The sequence below is a fragment of the Oncorhynchus clarkii genome, chromosome 1 (genome assembly GCF_045791955.1).
Source record: "Oncorhynchus clarkii lewisi isolate Uvic-CL-2024 chromosome 1, UVic_Ocla_1.0, whole genome shotgun sequence".
NCBI classification, from domain to species: domain Eukaryota; kingdom Metazoa; phylum Chordata; class Actinopteri; order Salmoniformes; family Salmonidae; genus Oncorhynchus; species Oncorhynchus clarkii.
The window spans coordinates 87501165-87525802 of NC_092147.1; the positions used below are offsets into that span (position 1 = coordinate 87501165).

General features: G+C 38.7%; 1 protein-coding gene across 1 annotated transcript in view; it reads left to right on the forward strand.

Annotated features, from left to right (window-relative positions):
• The window catches only part of LOC139413670 (butyrophilin subfamily 1 member A1-like), a 32173-nt gene extending 20636 nt beyond the window's left edge, over positions 1 to 11537 (forward strand). Inside the window, exons 7-8 of the mRNA XM_071161313.1 lie at positions 2079 to 2125; positions 9351 to 11537. Of these exons, the coding sequence (XP_071017414.1) occupies positions 2079 to 2125; positions 9351 to 9880 (577 nt within the window). The 3' untranslated portion in view covers positions 9881 to 11537. The remainder of the gene's footprint in view (positions 1 to 2078; positions 2126 to 9350) is intronic.
• Positions 11538 to 24638: the final 13101 nt, after the last annotated feature.

Consider the following 24638-nt stretch of genomic DNA (forward strand, 5'->3'; position numbering starts at 1 on the left):
GAATGAGCATTTACAAGTATGGACAAGTATGAACTAGTGAGTGACTGGATGTAGTGACGGTACACTCTTCTGGGTGCATCGCTCTAGAAGTCATTATGGAAGATGTCCTTATTACAGGCTTCTAAACTATAGCTTCAGTATATGCTGGCTTCCAGTACATCAATAATACATTGACAATGTCTAAACGTTTGTGTACAGTGATGAAAAAACTGTATATCTCAATTATTATTATTGGTTAAAAATAATGTCTCCACAGATTTTGTGAACACAAACTGGAGTCCAGGTAAAGGAAGAACTGATTTCTAATATTTTGAATGTACCTATTCTTGGAATCTTGTTTGCAGTTATAGTATGTTAGATAATTAATGTAGTAAATGTTTTATTACATTGTGTCTGTGTGTTTGGCACAACATTTGACTGAAGTTACCATCAATCTCACCACTGGCATAACACAGTTTCTCTGGATCCCCGCAAGGTCGGAGTTCACCCCCCCCCACCCCCCCCCCCCCTAAAATTAAAATTGAAGTATAGACTACCGATCACTGACCATGGTGCTGAAATCGCAACATGTCTATGCGGCTGCATGCCTATCGAATCGACGATGGGCTTTCTGTGGTGCCAAGGCTTAGCTTTGGCTAATGGATAAATGTTCATTGGTAGTTTAATAAACCTAGTTTAATAAAGGTAAAATAAAACAAATGTTTTTCCAAGGACTGCCCCTTTGACTTAACGTTGCAGTGAAGTAAAATAAATAAATAAATAATAAATAAAATAAAAGAAATGTAGTGATTCTTTCGACCACCATTGGGAGGAAAATACACATTAATTCGACAGAGGACGTTGACATGGTCCTAGTAAGGTCTGGATGGTCTTCTGACTTATAAAACGGTGGGAAATCAAACAAATAAGTCATGTAAACATAAACAAAGAAGTCATGTAAACATAAACAAAGAAGTCATGTAAACATAAACAAAGAAGTCATGTAAACATAAACAAAGAAGTCATGTAAACATAAACAAAGAAGTCATGTAAACATAAACAAAGAAGTCATGTAAACATAAACAAAGAAGTCATGTAAACAAAAATATTTTAAAGTAATTCTAGTGCCTGATTTCGGGGACTGTCAGCTTGTGGGCCCCCGAGTGACGTAGCGGTCTAAGCACGGCATCTCAGTGCTAGAGGCGTCACTACTTAGTTTGATCCCGGGCTGTATCACAACCGGCTGTGATGGGGAGTCCCATAGGGCGGCGCACAATTGGCCCAGCGTTGTCCGGGTTTGGGGAGGTTTTGGCCGGGGTAGGCCGTCATTGAAAATAAGAATTTGTTCTTAACTGACTTGCCTAGTAAAATAAAGGTAAAATAAAAAATAAATACAAATTGTAAAGTAAGAATTTGTTTCTTAACTGAATTGCATAGTTTAAATAAAGGTTAAATAAAAAACATTATTAATTAATTATAGATATTACTGATCTGCTGTATTTGAAGTACAACTCCCTTCTGCCCAGTTTCCCTGATGTTGCTACAGCAACTCAAGCTGTTTTTACCATCAATGTAACTGTTGCTTCTGCAGAGAGATAATTTTCTAAACTAAAACTCAAAAAGAACTATCTAAGAAGCATTAGTCTCTCGGTCTGATATGAGTTTTTGAACACCTCAGTAAGCTCCACTCATTGCACTGGCGCTGTCGTAGCCTTGACAACAGCATTTGTTCACTGACTCTCCCCTCATACTATCAATCAGTTTGTTTTTTACTTTTTCACTTTTTCAGTCACATTCCTGTAGCCAAAAAAACTACATTTAGCTTCCTATCACATATGGAAAAGAAAAAGGTTTATGAATGAATTAATGGAGGGTTACTGTCAAAATGATTTATAATATATACGTATATAAAAAATGGGCTCTTGGTCTCCCCACCTTCCTGGGACTGCTGGGGTGTCAGATATTTCTCCCCATATGTTCACTAAGATTCAAATTATTATAGGTCTTCATAGTTTGAGGTCTGGGTTGAACAACACAAATGTGCACTTACAGTTGTTTGTGATATCCATCAGTATGTTGCTCATTTTCATAACCAACAGTCTCTTACTTTATATTTCAGACTTTGAAACCATCAGAAGACATGAAGGTGTGTTTTATACTCTGTGACATCCACAAATTAATACATACCATACGAAACGTAACATATTATACCAAATAGAGTGTCTAGGATTTACTTACAGAATAATAGCAAATGCGACCACTTCGGTGGATTTGACAGCTCTTAACGCAGTTCCACCTCCGACACTGTCAAAACAACCGCTATGTGTAAAGCAGATCTGATTGAATCGAACCCTAAATCATGTATTAATATTAGTTAACCAGGTTCTTACCCATGACGTAATGAAAACTGGACCACTAATCGTGGAAGACAGCATCATGTGTCAGAGATCAATACAGTAACATGTTGTACCCACTGATGAGGATGTCATTGTGTTTACCATAGTGTATTATACCACTGATGTTGATGTCATGATGTCATTGTGTTTACCATAGTGTATTATACCACTGATGATGATGTCATTGTGTTTACCATAGTGTATTATACCACTGATGATGATGTCACTGTTTTTACCATAGTGTACTATACCACTGATGATGATGTCATTGTGTTTACCATAGTGTATTATACCACTGATGCTGATGTCACTGTTTTTACCATAGTGTACTATACCACTGATGATGATATCATTGTGTTTACCATAGTGTATTATACCACTGATGATGATGTCATTGTGTTTACCCTAGTGTATTATAGCACTGATGATGATGTCATTGTGTTTACCATAGAGTATTATACCACTGATGATGTCATTGTGTTTACCATAGTGTATTATATCACCGATGATGATATCATTGTGTTTACCATCGTGTATTATACCACTGATGATGATGTCATTATGTGATTGTGTTTACCATAGTGTATTATACCACTGATGTTGATGTCATTGTGTTTACCATAGTGTATTATACCACTGATGTTGATGCCATTGTGTTTACCCTAGTGTATTATACCACTGATGATGATGATGTCATTGTATTTACCATAGTGTATTATACCACTAATGATGATGTCATTGTGTTTACCATAGTGTATTATACCACTGATGATGATGTCATTGTGTTAACCATAGTGCATTATACCACTGACGTTGATGTCATGATGTCATTGTGTTTACCATAGTGTATTATACCACTGATGTTGATGTCATTGTGTTTACCCTAGTGTATTATAGCACTGATGATGATGTCATTGTGTTTACCATAGAGTATTATACCACTGATGATGTCATTGTGTTTACCATAGTGTATTATATCACCGATGATGATATCATTGTGTTTACCATCGTGTATTATACCACTGATGATGATGTCATGATGTCATTGTGTTTACCATAGTGTATTATACCACTGATGATGATGTCATTGTGTTTACCATAGTGTATTATACCACTGATGTTGATGTCATTGTGTCATTGTGTTTACCATACTGTATTATACCACTGATGATGATGTCATTGTGTTTACCATAGTGTATTATACCACTGATGATGATGTCACTGTTTTTACCATAGTGTACTATACCACTGATGATGATGTCATTGTGTTTACCATAGTGTATTATACCACTGATGCTGATGTCACTGTTTTTACCATAGTGTACTATACTACTGATGATGATATCATTGTGTTTACCATAGTGTATTATACCACTGATGATGTCATTGTGTTTACCATAGTGTATTATACCACTGATGATGATGTCATTGTGTTTACCATAGTGCATTATACCCACTGATGATTATGTCATGATGTCATTGTGTTTACCATAGTGTATTATACCACTGATGATGATGTCATTGTGTTTTCCATAGTGTATTATACCACTGATGTTGATGTCATTGTGTTTACCATAGTGTATTATACCACTGATGTTGATGCCATTGTGTTTACCCTAGTGTATTATACCACTGATGATGATGATGTCATTGTGTTTACCATAGTGTATTATACCATTGATGATGATGTCATTGTGTTTTCCATAGTGTATTATACCACTGATGTTGATGTCATGATGTCATTGTTTATACCATAGTGTATTATAACACTGATGTTGATGTCATGATGTCATTGTGTTTTCCATAGTGTATTATACCACTGATGATGATGTCATTGTGTTTACCATAGTGGATTATACCACTGATTTTGATGTCATTGTGTTTACCATAGTGTATTATACCACTGATGTTGATGCCATTGTGTTTACCCTAGTGTATTATACCACTGATGATGATGATGTCATTGTGTTTACCATAGTGTATTATACCACTAATGATGATGTCATTGTGTTTACCATAGTGTATTATACCACTGATGCTGATGTCACTGTTTTTACCATAGTGTACTATACCACTGATGATGATATCATTGTGTTTACCATAGTGTATTATACCACTGATGATGTCATTGTGTTTACCATAGTGTATTATACCACTGATGATGATGTCATTGTGTTTACCATAGTGCATTATACCCACTGATGATGATGTCATGATGTCATTGTGTTTACCATAGTGTATTATACCACTGATGATGATGTCATTGTGTTTTCCATAGTGTATTATACCACTGATGTTGATGTCATTATGTGATTGTGTTTACCATAGTGTATTATACCACTGATGTTGATGTCATTGTGTTTACCATAGTGTATTATACCATTGATGTTGATGTCATTGTGTTTACCATAGTGTATTATACCACTGATGATGATGATGTCATTGTATTTACCATAGTGTATTATACCACTAATGATGATGTCATTGTGTTTACCATAGTGTATTATACCACTGATGATGATGTCATTGTGTTAACCATAGTGCATTATACCACTGACGTTGATGTCATGATGTCATTGTGTTTACCATAGTGTATTATACCACTGATGTTGATGTCATTGTGTTTACCCTAGTGTATTATAGCACTGATGATGATGTCATTGTGTTTACCATAGAGTATTATACCACTGATGATGTCATTGTGTTTACCATAGTGTATTATATCACCGATGATGATATCATTGTGTTTACCATCGTGTATTATACCACTGATGATGATGTCATGATGTCATTGTGTTTACCATAGTGTATTATACCACTGATGATGATGTCATTGTGTTTACCATAGTGTATTATACCACTGATGTTGATGTCATTGTGTCATTGTGTTTACCATACTGTATTATACCACTGATGATGATGTCATTGTGTTTACCATAGTGTATTATACCACTGATGATGATGTCACTGTTTTTACCATAGTGTACTATACCACTGATGATGATGTCATTGTGTTTACCATAGTGCATTATACCCACTGATGATTATGTCATGATGTCATTGTGTTTACCATAGTGTATTATACCACTGATGATGATGTCACTGTTTTTACCATAGTGTACTATACCACTGATGATGATGTCATTGTGTTTACCCTAGTGTATTATACCACTGATGATGATGATGTCATTGTGTTTACCATAGTGTATTATACCACTGATGATGATGTCATTGTGTTTTCCATAGTGTATTATACCACTGATGTTGATGTCATGATGTCATTGTTTATACCATAGTGTATTATAACACTGATGTTGATGTCATGATGTCATTGTGTTTACCCTAGTGTATTATACCACTGATGATGATGATGTCATTGTGTTTACCATAGTGTATTATACCACTAATGATGATGTCATTGTGTTTACCATAGTGTATTATACCACTGATGATGATGTCATTGTGTTAACCATAGTGCATTATACCACTGACGTTGATGTCATGATGTCATTGTGTTTACCATAGTGTATTATACCACTGATGATGATGTCATTGTGTTTTCCATAGTGTATTATACCACTGATGTTGATGTCATGATGTCATTGTTTATACCATAGTGTATTATAACACTGATGTTGATGTCATGATGTCATTGTGTTTACCCTAGTGTATTATACCACTGATGATGATGATGTCATTGTGTTTACCATAGTGTATTATACCACTAATGATGATGTCATTGTGTTTACCATAGTGTATTATACCACTGATGATGATGTCATTGTGTTAACCATAGTGCATTATACCACTGACGTTGATGTCATGATGTCATTGTGTTTACCATAGTGTTTTATACCACTGATGTTGATGTCATTGTGTTTACCCTAGTGTATTATAGCACTGATGATGATGTCATTGTGTTTACCATAGTGTATTATACCACTGATGATGTCATTGTGTTTACCATAGTGTATTATACCACTGATGATGTCATTGTGTTTACCATAGTGTATTATACCACTGATGATGATGTCATTGTGTTTACCATAGTGCATTATACCCACTGATGATGATGTCATGATGTCATTGTGTTTACCATAGTGTATTATACCACTGATGATGATGTCATTGTGTTTTCCATAGTGTATTATACCACTGATGTTGATGTCATTATGTGATTGTGTTTACCATAGTGTATTATACCACTGATGTTGATGTCATTGTGTTTACCATAGTGTATTATACCACTGATGATGATGATGTCATTGTATTTACCATAGTGTATTATACCACTAATGATGATGTCATTGTGTTTACCATAGTGTATTATACCACTGATGATGATGTCATTGTGTTTACCCTAGTGTATTATACCACTGATGATGATGATGTCATTGTGTTTACCATAGTGTATTATACCACTGATGATGATGTCATTGTTTTTTCCATAGTGTATTATACCACTGATGTTGATGTCATGATGTCATTGTTTATACCATAGTGTATTATAACACTGATGTTGATGTCATGATGTCATTGTGTTTACCCTAGTGTATTATACCACTGATGATGATGATGTCATTGTGTTTACCATAGTGTATTATACCACTAATGATGATGTCATTGTGTTTACCATAGTGTATTATACCACTGATGATGATGTCATTGTGTTAACCATAGTGCATTATACCACTGACGTTGATGTCATGATGTCATTGTGTTTACCATAGTGTTTTATACCACTGATGTTGATGTCATTGTGTTTACCCTAGTGTATTATAGCACTGATGATGATGTCATTGTGTTTACCATAGTGTATTATACCACTGATGATGTCATTGTGTTTACCATAGTGTATTATACCACTGATGATGTCATTGTGTTTACCATAGTGTATTATACCACTGATGATGATGTCATTGTGTTTACCATAGTGCATTATACCCACTGATGATGATGTCATGATGTCATTGTGTTTACCATAGTGTATTATACCACTGATGATGATGTCATTGTGTTTTCCATAGTGTATTATACCACTGATGTTGATGTCATTATGTGATTGTGTTTACCATAGTGTATTATACCACTGATGTTGATGTCATTGTGTTTACCATAGTGTATTATACCATTGATGTTGATGTCATTGTGTTTACCATAGTGTATTATACCACTGATGATGATGATGTCATTGTATTTACCATAGTGTATTATACCACTAATGATGATGTCATTGTGTTTACCATAGTGTATTATACCACTGATGATGATGTCATTGTGTTAACCATAGTGCATTATACCACTGACGTTGATGTCATGATGTCATTGTGTTTACCATAGTGTATTATACCACTGATGTTGATGTCATTGTGTTTACCCTAGTGTATTATAGCACTGATGATGATGTCATTGTGTTTACCATAGAGTATTATACCACTGATGATGTCATTGTGTTTACCATAGTGTATTATATCACCGATGATGATATCATTGTGTTTACCATCGTGTATTATACCACTGATGATGATGTCATGATGTCATTGTGTTTACCATAGTGTATTATACCACTGATGATGATGTCATTGTGTTTACCATAGTGTATTATACCACTGATGTTGATGTCATTGTGTCATTGTGTTTACCATACTGTATTATACCACTGATGATGATGTCATTGTGTTTACCATAGTGTATTATACCACTGATGATGATGTCACTGTTTTTACCATAGTGTACTATACCACTGATGATGATGTCATTGTGTTTACCATAGTGCATTATACCCACTGATGATTATGTCATGATGTCATTGTGTTTACCATAGTGTATTATACCACTGATGATGATGTCACTGTTTTTACCATAGTGTACTATACCACTGATGATGATGTCATTGTGTTTTCCATAGTGTATTATACCACTGATGTTGATGCCATTGTGTTTACCCTAGTGTATTATACCACTGATGATGATGATGTCATTGTGTTTACCATAGTGTATTATACCACTGATGATGATGTCATTGTGTTTTCCATAGTGTATTATACCACTGATGTTGATGTCATGATGTCATTGTTTATACCATAGTGTATTATAACACTGATGTTGATGTCATGATGTCATTGTGTTTACCCTAGTGTATTATACCACTGATGATGATGATGTCATTGTGTTTACCATAGTGTATTATACCACTAATGATGATGTCATTGTGTTTACCATAGTGTATTATACCACTGATGATGATGTCATTGTGTTAACCATAGTGCATTATACCACTGACGTTGATGTCATGATGTCATTGTGTTTACCATAGTGTTTTATACCACTGATGTTGATGTCATTGTGTTTACCCTAGTGTATTATAGCACTGATGATGATGTCATTGTGTTTACCATAGTGTATTATACCACTGATGATGTCATTGTGTTTACCATAGTGTATTATACCACTGATGATGATGTCATTGTGTTTACCATAGTGTATTATACCACTGATGATGTCATTGTGTTTACCATAGTGTATTATACCACCGATGATGATATCATTGTGTTTACCATAGTGTATTATACCACTGATGATGATGTCATTGTGTTTACCATAGTGTATTATACCACTGATGATGATGTCATGATGCCATTGTGTTTACCATAGTGTATTATACCACTGATGATGATGTCATTGTGTTTACCATAGTGTATTATACCACTGATGATAATGTCATTGTGTTTACCGTAGTGTATTATACCACTGATGTTGGTGTCATTGTGTTTACCATAGTCTATTATACGACTGATGTTGATGTCATTGTGTTTACCATAGCGTATTATACCACTGATGTTGGTGTCATTGTATTTACCATAGTGTATTATACCACTGATCATGATGTCATTGTGTTTACCATGGTGTATTATACCACTGATGATGATGTAATGATGTCATTGTGTTTACCGTAGTGTATGTTTCTCTCCACAGTGAATGTGACTCTAGACCCTGATTCTGCACATAATAACCTCATCCTGTCTGATGACGGGAAACAAGTGAGACATGGAGAACTAGATCAGGTTCTCTCTGACAACGGAAATAGGTTTTCAAATTGGTCCTCTGTCCTCGGAAATGTGGGCTTCTCAGGGAAGTTCTACTATGAGGTGAAGGTGGAGGGGAAGACTGAGTGGACTTTGGGGGTGGTCATACAGTCCATCAATAGGAATATGAGTTTTATACCAATCCCTAATAATGGATACTGGACTGTGGAGCTGAAGGATGGAGAGTACACAGCTCATGCTGATTCCCCTGTCACCTTCACCCCGAGAGAGGGGCCCCAGAAGGTGGGGGTGTTTGTGGATTATGAGAAGTGTCAGGTCTCCTTCTACAATGTGGAGGCAAGGTGTCATATCTACTCTTTCACTGGCTGCTCCTTCACTGAGAAACTCTATCCATTCTTCAACCCTGGTGATTCAGATAGTATTTCACTGGTCATCTGTCCTGTAGATGTCACTGACTGACTGTTTTAAATCAAACAGGGCAGATACAGCATAAACAGCAGTAACTCCTATTGAGAGACTTAATGTACATGAGATCTTAGTTATAGATTTCCTGTCAATCTTTGTTGTTGTTGTAGAGTGGGCCAGTTGATTGTTTATTGGATAAGACAGAGAGGTAAAGGTAGGAATGTTGAAAGAGCAATGGGTTGGATTTGAACCCATTCTGGTACTGGACCATCCCAGACCACTGATTTCTTGTTCATGTTTGACTAATCTTTGACGTTTCTTTCACAAATCCCTTGGAGTGTTCTGTCTTCATGAGAGTGTGCTATATATATTTTTATTCTCTGTGTTTTCTAAAAGTATAGTGCTTTCTGTGGTGGTGGGGCAAGCCAGCAACAAATACTGAGCGTTGTGCCGTGATTGGCTCAGTATTCTGTCTCTCATGGGGACACTACGTCACCTCGAAGTCGATGGGTAGACTTCCAAAATTCTAGCCCTTTGGGTGCTGCCATAGAGTTACAATAGAAGTGCCCATCCAAGAAGGCTCAAGGTCATTGATAAAATGACGTCAAATCATGTTACATGTACAGCAGCTTTGATTGGACAGATCATGTCAACATCATTCTTTCAAAATCTTAGCTGGCAGTCAATATCATGAATCAAGTCGACAATCTACTGGCAAATCATTTTTAATCCTTGTCATATGAAGATAAATAATGGAGTGAAATTATAGATAAAACATGTCGGTGCTTATCGGCCATTGGACATAAACATTACACAACAAGTTAGAAATTCAACAATGAGTGGTTTGGAAGGAAGTGCTCACAGCACAACAAGGTGAGCCCAAAAATGTGTTGTATGCTGCTGCATAAATGATGTAATATGCCAGTGAGACATATAGACTGTAGGTGAGAAAGTAATACTAAGTGTATGTTGTGTAGTAAGCTGTTAGTAGTCCATGTTCCTCACGCTAATCATCTGGTCCCTTTTCCCTTTTTTGTAAATTTCAAAAGTGCTGAACAAGTAGTTATATTGACAACATCCGTCCTAGCTCGCTCATTAATGTCTTAATCGAAATTACGGATTGCCTCTTATCCGCTCCTCGTTCCCTTATGCCATAGTTTGTACATCTCAATTGTCAGTAGAAACCACATTTGTTTAAACAAGTCAGCCATATCAGCTATGTTTTTTTTTAAATCAGTAAATGAGGCTGAATGAACCGTTTCGCTGCCAGACAAGGCTCCGCTGATAGCCAGGTGTAGCAGTGGTAAGGTGTTGGGACTCTGCTGTTGGGACTCTGCTGTGTGGACTCTGCTTTTGGGACAGCTTTAAGTAGGTCCTGAAAGTTTGTGGGCACCATTTGTAACCGTTATCTTGCAATTAATGTATTGTTTAGTGTTGTGTTGTGTAGTGGCGTTGCTGGAATGCACAAGATTTACATGCTAAAATTGCAACTGGTTGTGTAACCTTTCTGCTGTGTTCTCCTACATTCAGGTAACAATATAGCAGCAGCACAAAATGCATGTGTTTTATATATTGATCATTTGATAACAAAATGTTCTGAAAGTGTGTTTAAAAATAGTTTCCTCTCCATCATTGTCATCATACAGACTACAGTTTCAGACAGACTACTATATCAGACAGACTACTATATCAGACAGACTACAGTTTCAGACAGACTACTATATCAGACAGACTATTATATCAGACAGACTACTGTATCAGACAGACTACAGTTTCAGACAGACTACTATATCAGACAGACTACTATATCAGACAGACTACAGTTTCAGACAGACTACTGTATCAGACAGACTACTATATCAGACAGACTACAGTTTCAGACAGACTACTGTATCAGACTGACTACTATATCAGACTACAGTTTCAGACAGACTACTATATCAGACAGACTACTGTATCAGACAGACTACAGTTTCAGACAGACTACTATATCAGACAGACTACTGTATCAGACAGACTACTATATCAGACAGACTACTGTGCATCTACATCTGTATTGCTTGCTGTTTGGGGTTTTAGGCTGGGTTTCTGTATTTCACTTTGTGACATCGGATGATGAAAAAAGAGCTTTATATATAAATGTGATTTATTAATTGATTGTATCAGACAGACTACTGTATCAGACTACTGTATCAGACTACTGTATCAGACTGACTATTATATCAGACAGACTACTGTATCAGACAGACTACTGTATCAGACAGACTATTGTATCAGACTACTGTATCAGACAGACTATTGTATCACACTACTTTATCAGACAGACTACTGTATCAGACAGACTATTATATCAGACAGACTACTATATCAGACAGACTACTGTATCAGACAGACTACTGTATCAGACAGACTACAGTATCAGACAGACTACTATATCAGACAGACTACTGTATCAGACAGACTACTGTATCAGACTACTGTATCAGACAGACTACTATATCAGACAGACTACTGTATCAGACAGACTACTGTATCAGACTACTGTATCAGACAGACTACTGTATCAGACAGACTACTATATCAGACAGACTACTGTATCAGACAGACTACTGTATCAGACAGACTACTGTATCAGACAGACTACTATATCAGACAGACTACTATATCAGACAGACTACTGTATCAGACAGACTACTGTATCAGACAGACTACTATATCAGACAGACTACTGTATCAGACAGACTATTATATCAGACAGACTACTGTGCATCTACATCTGTATTGCTTGCTGTTTGGGGTTTTAGGCTGGGTTTCTGTATTTCACTTTGTGACATCGGATGATGAAAAAAGAGCTTTATATATAAATGTGATTTATTAATTGATTGTATCAGACAGACTATTATATCAGACAGACTACTGTATCAGACAGACTACAGTTTCAGACAGACTACTATATCAGACTGACTATTGTATCATACTACTGTATCAGACTACTGTATCAGACTGACTATTGTTTCAGACTACTGTATCAGACTGACTATTGTATCAGACTGACTAGTGTATCAGACAGACTACAGTTTCAGACAGACTACTGTATCAGACTGACTATTGTATCAGACTACTGTATCAGACTGACTATTGTATCAGACTGACTAGTGTATCAGACAGACTATTATATCAGACAGACTATTGTATCAGACTACTGTATCAGACTACTGTATCAGACTACTGTATCAGACTGACTATTGTATCAGACTACTGTATCAGACTACTGTATCAGACTACTGTATCAGACAGACTACTGTATCAGACTACTGTATCAGACTACTATATCAGACAGACGACTGTATCAGACTGACTAGTGTATCAGACAGACTATTATATCAGACAGACTATTGTATCAGACAGACTACTGTATCAGTCTACTATATCAGACTACTATATCAGACAGACTACTATATCAGACAGACTACTGTATCAGACAGACTACTGTATCAGACAGACTACTATATCAGACAGACTACTGTGCATCTACATCTGTATTGCTTGCTGTTTGGGGTTTTAGGCTGGGTTTCTGCATTTCACTTTGTGACATCGGATGATGAAAAAAGAGCTTTATATATAAATGTGATTTATTAATTGATTGTATCAGACAGACTATTATATCAGACAGACTACTGTATCAGACAGACTACTGTATCAGACAGACTACTGTATCAGACAGACTACTGTATCAGACTACTGTATCAGACAGACTACTGTATCAGACTACTGTATCAGACTGACTAGTGTATCAGACACACTAGTGTATCAGACTACTGTTTCAGACTACTTTATCTGACTACTTTTTCAGACTACTATATCAGACTACTGTATCAGACAGACTAGTGTATCAGACTATTGTATCAGACTAGTGTATCAGACAGACTAGTGTATCAGACTATTGTATCAGACAGACTAGTGTATCAGACTACTGTATCAGACAGACTAGTGTATCAGACTATTGTATCAGACAGACTAGTGTATCAGGCTATTGTATCAGACAGACTAGTGTATCAGACTATTGTATCAGACTAGTGTATCAGACAGACTAGTGTATCAGACTCCTGAATTAGACAGACTACTGTACTAAATTTGAAACCATCAGAAGACATGAAGGTCTGTTTTATACTATGTGACTTCAGCTGTATTTAGGGAGAAATAGTGCAGTTTTGTAAAGCACTTAAGACAAAATACTTTAAAGTATTACTTAATTAATTAGTTGTAGTATCTGTACTCTACTTTACTATTTATATGTTTGACTACTTTTACTTTTACTTCACTACATTCCCAAAGAAAATAATGTACTTTTTACTCCATATATTTTCCCTGACACCCAAAAGTACTAGTTCCATTTTGAATGATTAGCAGGACAGGACAATGGTCCAATTCACGCATTTATCAACAGAACATCCCTGGTCATCCCTACAACTTCTGATTTGGCGGACTCACTAAACAGAGAACATCCCTGGTCATCCCTACTACTTCTGATCTGGCGGACTCACTAAACACATGCTTTGTTTGTAAATGATGTCTGAATGTTGGACTGTGCCTCTGGTTTAACCGTAAATTAAAAAAACAAGAAATGGTGCCATCCGGTTTGTTTAATATACGGAATTTGAAATGATTTATACTTTAACTTATATATTTCAAGTATATTTCAAAAATTACGTTTACTTTTGTTATACTTAAGTACATTGTAAATTAAATACTTTGAGCCTTTTCTCAAGTAGAATGTTACTGGGTGACTTACTTTTATTTGAGTCATTTTCTATTAAGGTATCTTTACTTTTAAAGCTTAAGTATGACAATTGGGTACTTTTTCCACAACTGGAATAGTGTCCTCACTGTCCTGTTGATCTGGTCCAAACTCATCAATACTCTACAACCCAGAGTATTATCCTGACATAACTATCATGTATGTACTTTGATCACCAGCCATGTGTCTTTGACAGCTGTAATTATGGGTAAGTAAGGCTGAGGCCAAGAGTCAATCAGATCAAGCATTAACCAGAGATAGAAGACGCCCACATAGGGGATATTTTGGCAGTGATCGAGGTGGAACTGCGTTGGAGGAGTCAATCGGTGAGCAGCTGCTGTTGATCATTGTCACGAAGCCCCACCCACCCCACTGGCTTCAGAAGTCAGAAAGAGAGAGTGAAGGCTATACAGACAAAATTGCTCTCAAATTCAAGAAAAGAATCAGGATTTTTATCATCCTAATGGAGGTGTAGATTACATCTCACATTACAGTGTTCCTAATGAAGGTGTAGATTACATCTCACATTACAGTGTTCCTAATGAAGGTGTAGATTACATCTCACATTCCAGTGTTCCTAATGGAGGTGTAGATTACATCTCACATTACAGTGTTCCTAATGAAGGTGTAGATTACATCTCACATTACAGTGTTCCTACACTGAGTCCTGATGATGGATACTAGACTGTATGACTGTGGGATGGAGAGTACAGGGAGGATTACACTGAGTCCTGATGATGGATACTAGACTGTATGACTGTGGGATGGAGAGTACAGGGAGGATTACACTGAGTCCTGATGATGGATACTAGACTGTATGACTGTGGGATGGAGAGTACAGGGAGGATTACACTGAGTCCTGATGATGGATACTAGACTGTATGACTGTGGGATGGAGAGTACAGGGAGGATTACACTGAGTCCTGATGATGGATACTAGACTGTATGACTGTGGGATGGAGAGTACAGGGATGATTCCACTGAGTCCTGATGATGGATACTAGACTGTATGACTGTGGGATGGAGAGTACAGGGAGGATTACACTGAGTCCTGATGATGGATACTAGACTGTATGACTGTGGGATGGAGAGTACAGGGAGGATTACACTGAGTCCTGATGATGGATACTAGACTGTATGACTGTGGGATGGAGAGTACAGGGAGGATTACACTGAGTCCTGATGATGGATACTAGACTGTATGACTGTGGGATGGAGAGTACAGGGATGATTCCACTGAGTCCTGATGATGGATACTAGACTGTATGGCTGTGGGATGGAGAGTACAGGGAAGATTACACTGAGTCCTGATGATGGATACTAGACTGTATGACTGTGGGATGGAGAGTACAGGGATTCTACTACCCGCCCATGTCACCCTCTCCCTGAGAGAGAAGCCCCAGAAGGTGGGGGTGTTTGTGGATTATGAGAAGTGTCAGGTCTCCTTCTACAATGTGGAGGACAGGTGTCATATCTACTCTTTCACTGGCTGCACCTTCACTAAGAAACTCTATCCATTCTTCAACCCTGGTGGTTCAGATAGAGTCTCACTGCTCAACTGTCCTGTAGATGTCACCAACTGACTGTTTTAAATCAAACACATGCATTTGGTATTTGTGAAATGCTTGTATTCTGCCAGTGTAAATATACAGTACCAGTCAAAAGTTTGGACACACCTTCTCATTCAAAGGTTTTTCTTTATTTGTACTATTTTTACTATGAGTCTAAAATGTTGAAAATAGTAGAAATAAAGATAAACCCATGAATGAGTAGATGTGTCCAAACTTTTGACTGGTACTGAATATAATTAAAATGTCCAGAAAAACAATACAAACCTAAACAGTTTAACAAGAATAATACAATATACATTACAGGAATTTACTCAGTTAATAGATAATGCATTTCTTTAGTAAAGAGTGGCGCTGTTTCGCTCACTCAGATGCTTTGTCCGGTGAAGGCCTCAGACTGGACTCTGCCTGGGGCCTCCAAATCACTAAGTCCGCCCCTGGTTAAGTTACAGTATTGTTCCCTGGGGTGCAAAAAGATCAAAATACACATCATGTACCTTCAGATGTACACATGATCTAACATGGTACTGTTTGGTACCTTTAAGGGTACATGTGTGGATAATGAGTACATGTGTGGACAATGAGTACATGTGTGGATAATGAGTACATGTGTGGACAATGAGTACATGTGTGGATAATGAGTACATGTGTGGATAATGAGTACATGTGTGGATAATGAGTAAATGTGTGGATAATGAGTACATGTGTGGATAATGAGTACATGTGTGGATAATGAGTACATGTGTGGATAATGAGTACATGTGTGGATAATGAGTACATGTGTGGATAATGAGTACATGTGTGGATAATGAGTACATATGTGGATAATGAGTACATGTGTGGATAATGTATTATAATGGTTTAAAAAACAGATAAAGCAGCACCTCAAGGCACAACGCCTCTCCCCTATTTGACCTAGATAGTTTGTGTGTATGTATTGAGATGTAGGCTACGTGTGCCTTTTTTAAATGAGTTCTGTCCTTGAACTGTTCTTGTCTATTAATGTTCAATATTATACCATGTTTTGTGTGTACCTCCAGGAAGAGTTGCTGTTGCTTTCACAACAGCTAATGGGGATCCTAATAAAGAATACCAAATGATAAATTGTTTTGAATATAAAGGTACAATCATTGGAGACGTGGCTTAGTTGGGCCGTGGCATCAGTACTTTTTGTCAACCTGTGAGTGGAAGGCTTGTACCAGTTTAAGTTGTCTCTGGTTATGTTAATTCAAGCTTGTGCATTTCCACTGCCATTTATGAATTTTAGGCTTACAGAAAAGAGTAATTAATATTGTAGTAACTAACAGGTTAAAGGAAGCATGGACCCAACAATGAGAGACCTAGTCAAGAGGTACGAAGAAACTTTTAAAAAATCCATAAATGTATCATGCTTGTGTAACGTGGTTAGTTATGTTCCCCATGCCAAAGCAGACATGTGTATTTAATGTTTATTTATTCTAATTGGTTGGTTTACGTCAGATATCAATAAGGGATAATGTCATTGGCTATGGTTGCAGATAGGATGAGATCGCAAACATATATTTTTCCCAGTCTGATATTGACATGCAAGCGGTAGGTCATGTTCTGAAGTGCTGTGTTCTATTTTAATATTTACGATGTGTATGAGTTCACCATGTATATTAGCTATATTTACAGTATCCTGTTAGAGTTTGATGTAATTCTAGCCATGCATTTTGATATTATTGCTGTGTGAACAACTAGCTAGCATGCTCTATTGAAGTGATGGTGGTGGCATTTAGCATGTGACTCATACATGGCTGTTTCTCCTTGCTGCAGATCCATGCTACAGCAGTCATCTTGGTGCATGTCAGATCCATGCTACAGCAGCCATCTTGGTGCATGTCAGATTCATGCTACAGCAGCCATCTTGGTGCATGTCAGATCCATGCTACAGCAGCCATCTTGGTGCATGTCAGATCCATGCTACAGCAGACATCTTGGTGCATGTCAGATCCATGCTACAGCAGCCATCTTGGTGCATGTCAGATCCATGCTACAGCAGACATCTTGGTGCATGTCAGATCCATGCTACAGCAGCCATCTTGTTGCATGTCAGATCCATGCTACAGCAGACATCTTGTTGCATGTCAGATCCATGCTACAGCAGACATCTTGGTGCATGTCAGATCCATGCTACAGCAGCCATCTTGTTGCATGTCAGATCCATGCTACAGCAGACATCTTGTTTTATGTCAGATCCATGCTACAGCAGCCATCTTGGTGCAAGTAGCTAGCTAGCCAATATCAGCATGGTTTCATACCATAGACATCAGAACTCTAACACAAGGACAAGCAACATTATACATCAGTTAGCTAGTTATGACCAGTAGAGGTGTGTGGGTAAAATCACTGAGGAAGTCAAGCCAGTAATTAAAGCCATATTACAACCTATGTTGTGATAATTGCGTTGTTTGCTCTATAACCCATTCGTTCATACACCACCATGATATACAATAAGGCCGTGACAATAAAAAGACAACAGTCACAGAAGTCTGCAGCAAGGTCAAGCCAGTTAATGTTTGACAGTTTACTAACAACCACCGATTTAGAAACACAGACTTACCTCAAATCAACAAAAGACAACACGAGCACTGCCTCCGCTAGTCCAGCACCATTTACACTTAAAAATGTAAACACTCAAATCTAGAAGGCTATGTATGCTTAGTTTAATACACTGAAAACAAACTTAAAGATACCAAAAACAATTTAGTCCAGTCAATGTTGCTAAATATCATGTTGCTGTCCATGGAACTGATTTTTGTGTGTATGTGTTTGTGTGTTTGTAAAACATAGTTTTTTGACTAACCCTACTATCCTAGACTGCTACCATAGACTACGGACTCTCCTTCTCCATGGCCACCGTGAGTAAAACATTTAAACATGTTAACCCTTGCAAGGCTGCCGGCCCAGGCGGCAACCCTAGCCGTGTCCTCAGAGCATGCGCAGACCAGCTGGCTGGTGTGTTTACAGACATATTCAATCAATCCCTGTCCCAGTCTGCTCTTCCCACATGCTTCAAGACGGCCAACATTGTTCCTGTTCCCAAGACAGCTAAGGTAACTGAAATAAATGACTATCACCCAGTAGCCCTCACTTCTGTCATCATGAAGTGCTTTGAGAGACTAGTCAAGGACCATATCACCTCCACCCTACCTGACACCCTAGAACCACTCCAATTTGCTTATCGCCCCAATAGGTCCACAGACGGTGCAATCACCATCACACTGCACACTGCCCTATCCCATCTGGACAAGAGGAATACCTATGTAAGAATGCTGTTCATTGACTACAGCTCAGCATTCAACAACACAGTACCCTCCAAACTCATCATGAAGCTTGAGACCCCGGGTCTCAACGCCGCCCTGTGCAACTGGGTCCTGGACTTCCTGCCTGGCCGCCCCCAGGTGGTGAAGGTAGGAAACAACATCTCCACCCCACTGATCCTCAACACTGGGACCCCACAAGAGTGCGTTCTCAGCCCTCTCCTGTACTCCCTGTTCACCCACGACTGCGTGGCCACGTGTAACAGTACAAGTTTAGACCGTCCCCTCGCCCATACCCGGGCGCGAACCAGGGACCTTCTGCACACATCAACAGTCACCCTCGAAGCATCGTTACCCATCGCGCCACAAAAGCCACGGCCCTTGCAGAGCAAGGGGAACTACTACTTCAAGGTCTCAAAGCAAGTGACGTCACTGATTGAAACGCTATTTAGCGCCCACGCTAACTAAGCTAGCCGTTTCACATCCGTTACACACGCACGCCTCCAACTCAATCATGAAGTTTGCAGACGACAATACAGTGATAGGCTTGATTACCAACAATGACGAGACAGACTACAGGGAGGAGGTAAGGGCCCTTTGAGTGTGGTTTCAGGAGAATAACTTATTTTTGTCAGCAAAACAAAAGAGATGATCGTGAACTTCAGGAAACAGCAGAGGGAGCACCCCCCTATCCACATCAACGAGACAGCAGTGGAGAAGGTGTAAAGTTTTAAGTTCCTCGTGTACATATCACCGACAAACTGAAATGGTCCACGCACACAGACAGTGTGGTGAAGAAGGCGGAACAAATTGTACAGGTGCACAATTTAGAGCATCCTATCGGGCTGTATCGCTGCCTGGTACGGCAACTGCACCGCCCACAACCACAGGGCTCTTCAGATGTTGGTGCGGTTTGCACAAAACATCACCAGGGGCAAACTACCTGCCTCCCAGAACACCTACAACACCTAATGTCACAGGAAAGCAAGGACAATAACCACCCGAGCCACAACCTGTTCCATCAGAGCCACTATCCCATTCCATTCAGAAGGTGAGGTCAGTATAGGTGCATCACACCTGGGAGAGAGATAGAAGCTATTTTTCAATCTCAAGGCTTTCAGATTGTTAAACAGCCACCACTAGCACAGAGAGGCGGCTGCCTACCTACAGACATGATATCATTGGCCACATTAAAACCTGTTGTGACTAGGGGCAGTATTTTCATTTTTGGAAAAATAACGTACCCAAAGTAAACAGGATATTTTGTCAGGACAAATTGCTAGAATATGCATATAATTGACAGCTTAGGATAGAAGACACTCTAAAGTTTCCAAAACTGTAAAAATATTGTCTGTGAGTATAACAGAACTGATTTTGCAGGCGAAAGCCTGAGAAAAATCCAATCCGGAAGTGCCTCATGTTTTGAAAGCTCTGCGTTCCAATGCTTCCCTATTGAGCAGTGAATGGGCTATCAACCAGATTACTTTTTCTACGTATTCCCCAAGGTGTCTACAGCATTGTGATGTAGTTTTACGCATTTATGTTGAAGAATACCCGTAAGCGGCTCCATTGTGTAAGTGGTCACCTGATTGCTCTCAGAGTGATTCTCGCGTAAAATACAGAGGTAGTCATTTTTCCAATCGGTCCTACTGAAAAACCAATTTTCCCGGTGGATATATTATCGAATAGATATTTGAAAAACACCTTGAGGATTGATTATAAACAACGTTTGTCATGTTTCTGTCGATATTATGGAGCTAATTTGGAATATTTTTTGGCGTTTTCGTGATCGCAATTTCCGGTCGATTTCTCAGCCAAACGTGAAGAACAAACGAAGCTATTTCACCTACAAAAAAAAAATTTTGGGAAAAAAGGAACATTGGCTATCTAACTGGGAGTCTCGTGAGTGAAAACATCCGAAGCTCATCAAAGGTAAACAATTTAATTTGATTGCTTTTCTGATTTTCGTGGCCAAGTTACCTGCTGCTAGCTGGACATAATGCTATGCTAGGCTATCGATAAACTTACACAAATGCTTGTCTTGCTTTTGCTGTAAAGCATATTTTGAAAATCTGAGATGACTGGGTGATTAACAAAAGGCTAAGCTGTGTCTCAATATATTTCACTTGTGATTTTCATGAATAGGAATACTTTCTAGTAATAATTATGTCCGTTGCGTTATGCTAATTAGTGTCAGTTGATGATTACGCTCCCGGACCCGGGATGGGGTGTCACTAGAGGTTTTAAATGGAACACTAGTCACTTTAATAATGCCACTTTAAGAATGTTTACTTATCTCGCATTACTCATCTCATATGTATATACTGTATCCTTCACTATCTATTCTTTACTATCTATTGTATCTTGGCTGCTCTGTCACTGCTCATCCATATATTTTATACTTATGTATTCTCATCCCATTCCTTTACTAGATTGTGTTTATTAGGTTTTGTTGTGGAATTGTTAGATATTACCTGTTAGATACTGCTGCACTGTCGGATCTAGAAGGATAAGCATTTCGCTACACTCGCAATAACACCTGCTAACCATGTCTATGTGATCAATAATATGTCTATGCCTCTGTCGTACTGTATGCTATTTAGTTTTTGTTGTCACAGGCTACCTAGCTAGAATGCTTGCCAGCCTGACTTCCTCGCATGGGCAACAATGAACCAGCTAAGTTAGCTAGCTAGTTAACGTGAGCCTACTAGGCTCCATCAAGGCTACATATTGAACTTCAATCATCTCAGGCCAGTGGCACAACATATGCATTTATGGTTAGATCAGAATCACCATGAAAATAAAGAGTCTCTCTCTCTCTCTCTCTCTCTACTTTGTGCATGACAAGTAATTTTTTTCAACAATTGTTTACAGACAGATTTCACTTATAATTCACTGTGTCACAAATCCAGTGGGTCAGTATTTTACATACACTAAGTTGACTGTGCCTTTAAACAGCTTGGAAAATTCCAGAAAATGATGTCAATTAGCCTATCAGAAGCTTCTAAAGCCATGACAAGTGTGAAGATGCTGGAGGAAACAGGTACAAAAGTATCTACAGTGGGGAGAACAAGTTTTTGATACACTGCCAATTTTGCAGGTTTTCCTACTTATACAAGACATGTAGAGGTCTGTAATTTTTTATCATAGGTACACTTCAACTGTGAGAGACAGAATCTAAAGCAAAAATCCAGAAAATCACATTGTATGATTTTTAAGTAATGAATTTGCATTTTATTGCATGACATAAGTATTTGATCACCTACCAACCAGTAAGAATTCCGGCTCTCACAGACCTGTTAGTTTTTCTTTAAGAATCCCTCCTGTTCTCCACTCATTACCTGTATTAACTGGACCTGTTTGAACTCGTTACCTGTATAAAAGACACCTGTCCACACACTCAACAGACTCCAACCTCCAGAACTACACGGCAGGACCTGGTCAATGACCTGAAGAGAGCTGGGACCACAGTCTCAAAGAAAACCATTAGTAACACACTACGCCATCATGGATTAAAATCCTGCAGCGCACGCAAGGTACCCCTGCTCAAGGCAGCACATGTCCAGGCCCGTCTGAAGTTTGCCAATGACCATTTGGATGATCCAGAGGAGGAATGGGAGAAGGTCATGTGGTCTGCTGAGACAAAAATAGAGCCTTTTGGTCTAAACTCCACTCGCCGTGTTTGGAGGAAGAAAAAGGATGAGTACAACCCCAAGAACACCATCCCAACCGTGAAGCATGGAGGTGGAAACATCATTCTTTGGCAATGTTTTTCTGCCAAGGGGACAGGACGACTGCACCGTATTGAGGGGACGATGGATGTGGCCATGTATCGCGAGATTTTGGCCAACAACCTCCTTCCCTCAGTAAGAGCATTGAAGATGGGTTGTGGCTGGGTCTTCCAGCATGACAACGACCCGAAACACACAACCAGGACAACTAAGGAGTGGCTTTGTAAAGAAGCATCTCAAGGTCCTGGAGTGGCCTAGCCAGTCTCCAGACATGAACCCAATAGAAAATCTTTGGAGGGAGCTGAAAGTCCGTATTGCCCAGCGACAGCCCCGAAACCTGAAGCATCTGGAGAAGGTCTGTATGGAGGAGTGGGCCAAAATTCCTGCTGCAGTGTGTGCAAACCTGGTCAAGAACTACAGGAAACATATGATCTCTGTAATTGCAATTGCAAAGGATTCTGTACCAAATATTAAGTTCTGCTTTTCTGATGTATCAAATACTTATGTCATGTAATAAAATGCAAATTAATGACTTAAAAATCATACAATGTGATTTTCTGGATTTTTGTTTTAGATTCCGTCTCTCACAGTTAAGGTGTACCTATGATAAAGTTACAGACCTCTACATGCTTTGTAAGTAGGAAAACCTGTATATCCACAGTGAAATGAGTCCTATATCGACATAACCTGAATAGCACTCAGCACTGCTCCAAAACCGCAATAAAAAAGCCAGACTACGGTTTGCAACGGCACATGGGGACAAAGATAATACTTTTTGGAGAAATGTCCTCTGGTCTGATGGAAACAAAAATAGAACTGTTTGGCCATCGTTATGTTTGGAGGAAAAAGGGGGAGGCTTGCAAGCTAAAACACCATCCCAACCGTGAAGCACGGTTGCGATGCAGCCTCTGGCCTTGATGGTGAAGGTCCTCTACCCTTTTGCGAAGTGTTTAGTCATACATACCCTCCCCTTACTGAGTAAACGGTTTATGCTGCAGAACGCAACAAGCCATACCTTTTGCTACGGTTTGCGACTAATGAATACACCCCAGGTTTATCTAGCCTCAATGCACAACAAACACATTTGCAAGCTCTACTCCTGATAAAGCCTGAAACAATTTTGATTTAGTCTTTTGCTTACTGTGCTTACTGCTTACCGCCTCGTTGTTTGCTTTACCCAGGGTTCCTAGGGGCACGTGGCGGCAGCCTCAGGACCTCCACGGTGCTGTGGGCCTGGGGTTCCATTGGGGCGGCTCCCATAGCAACAGGGCCCTGCTCCACTGTCTGCGGATGGACACCAGAAACATGGTAACGGCCTCTTTTCAGTTTAAAACCACACTCTGTAGTTATGTGAATGGCTCCATGCGTAGCAGAGTGAGCCTCAGCCTCCCCAACAGAATAACAGCAGATGTCAACAAACAGTAACAAAAT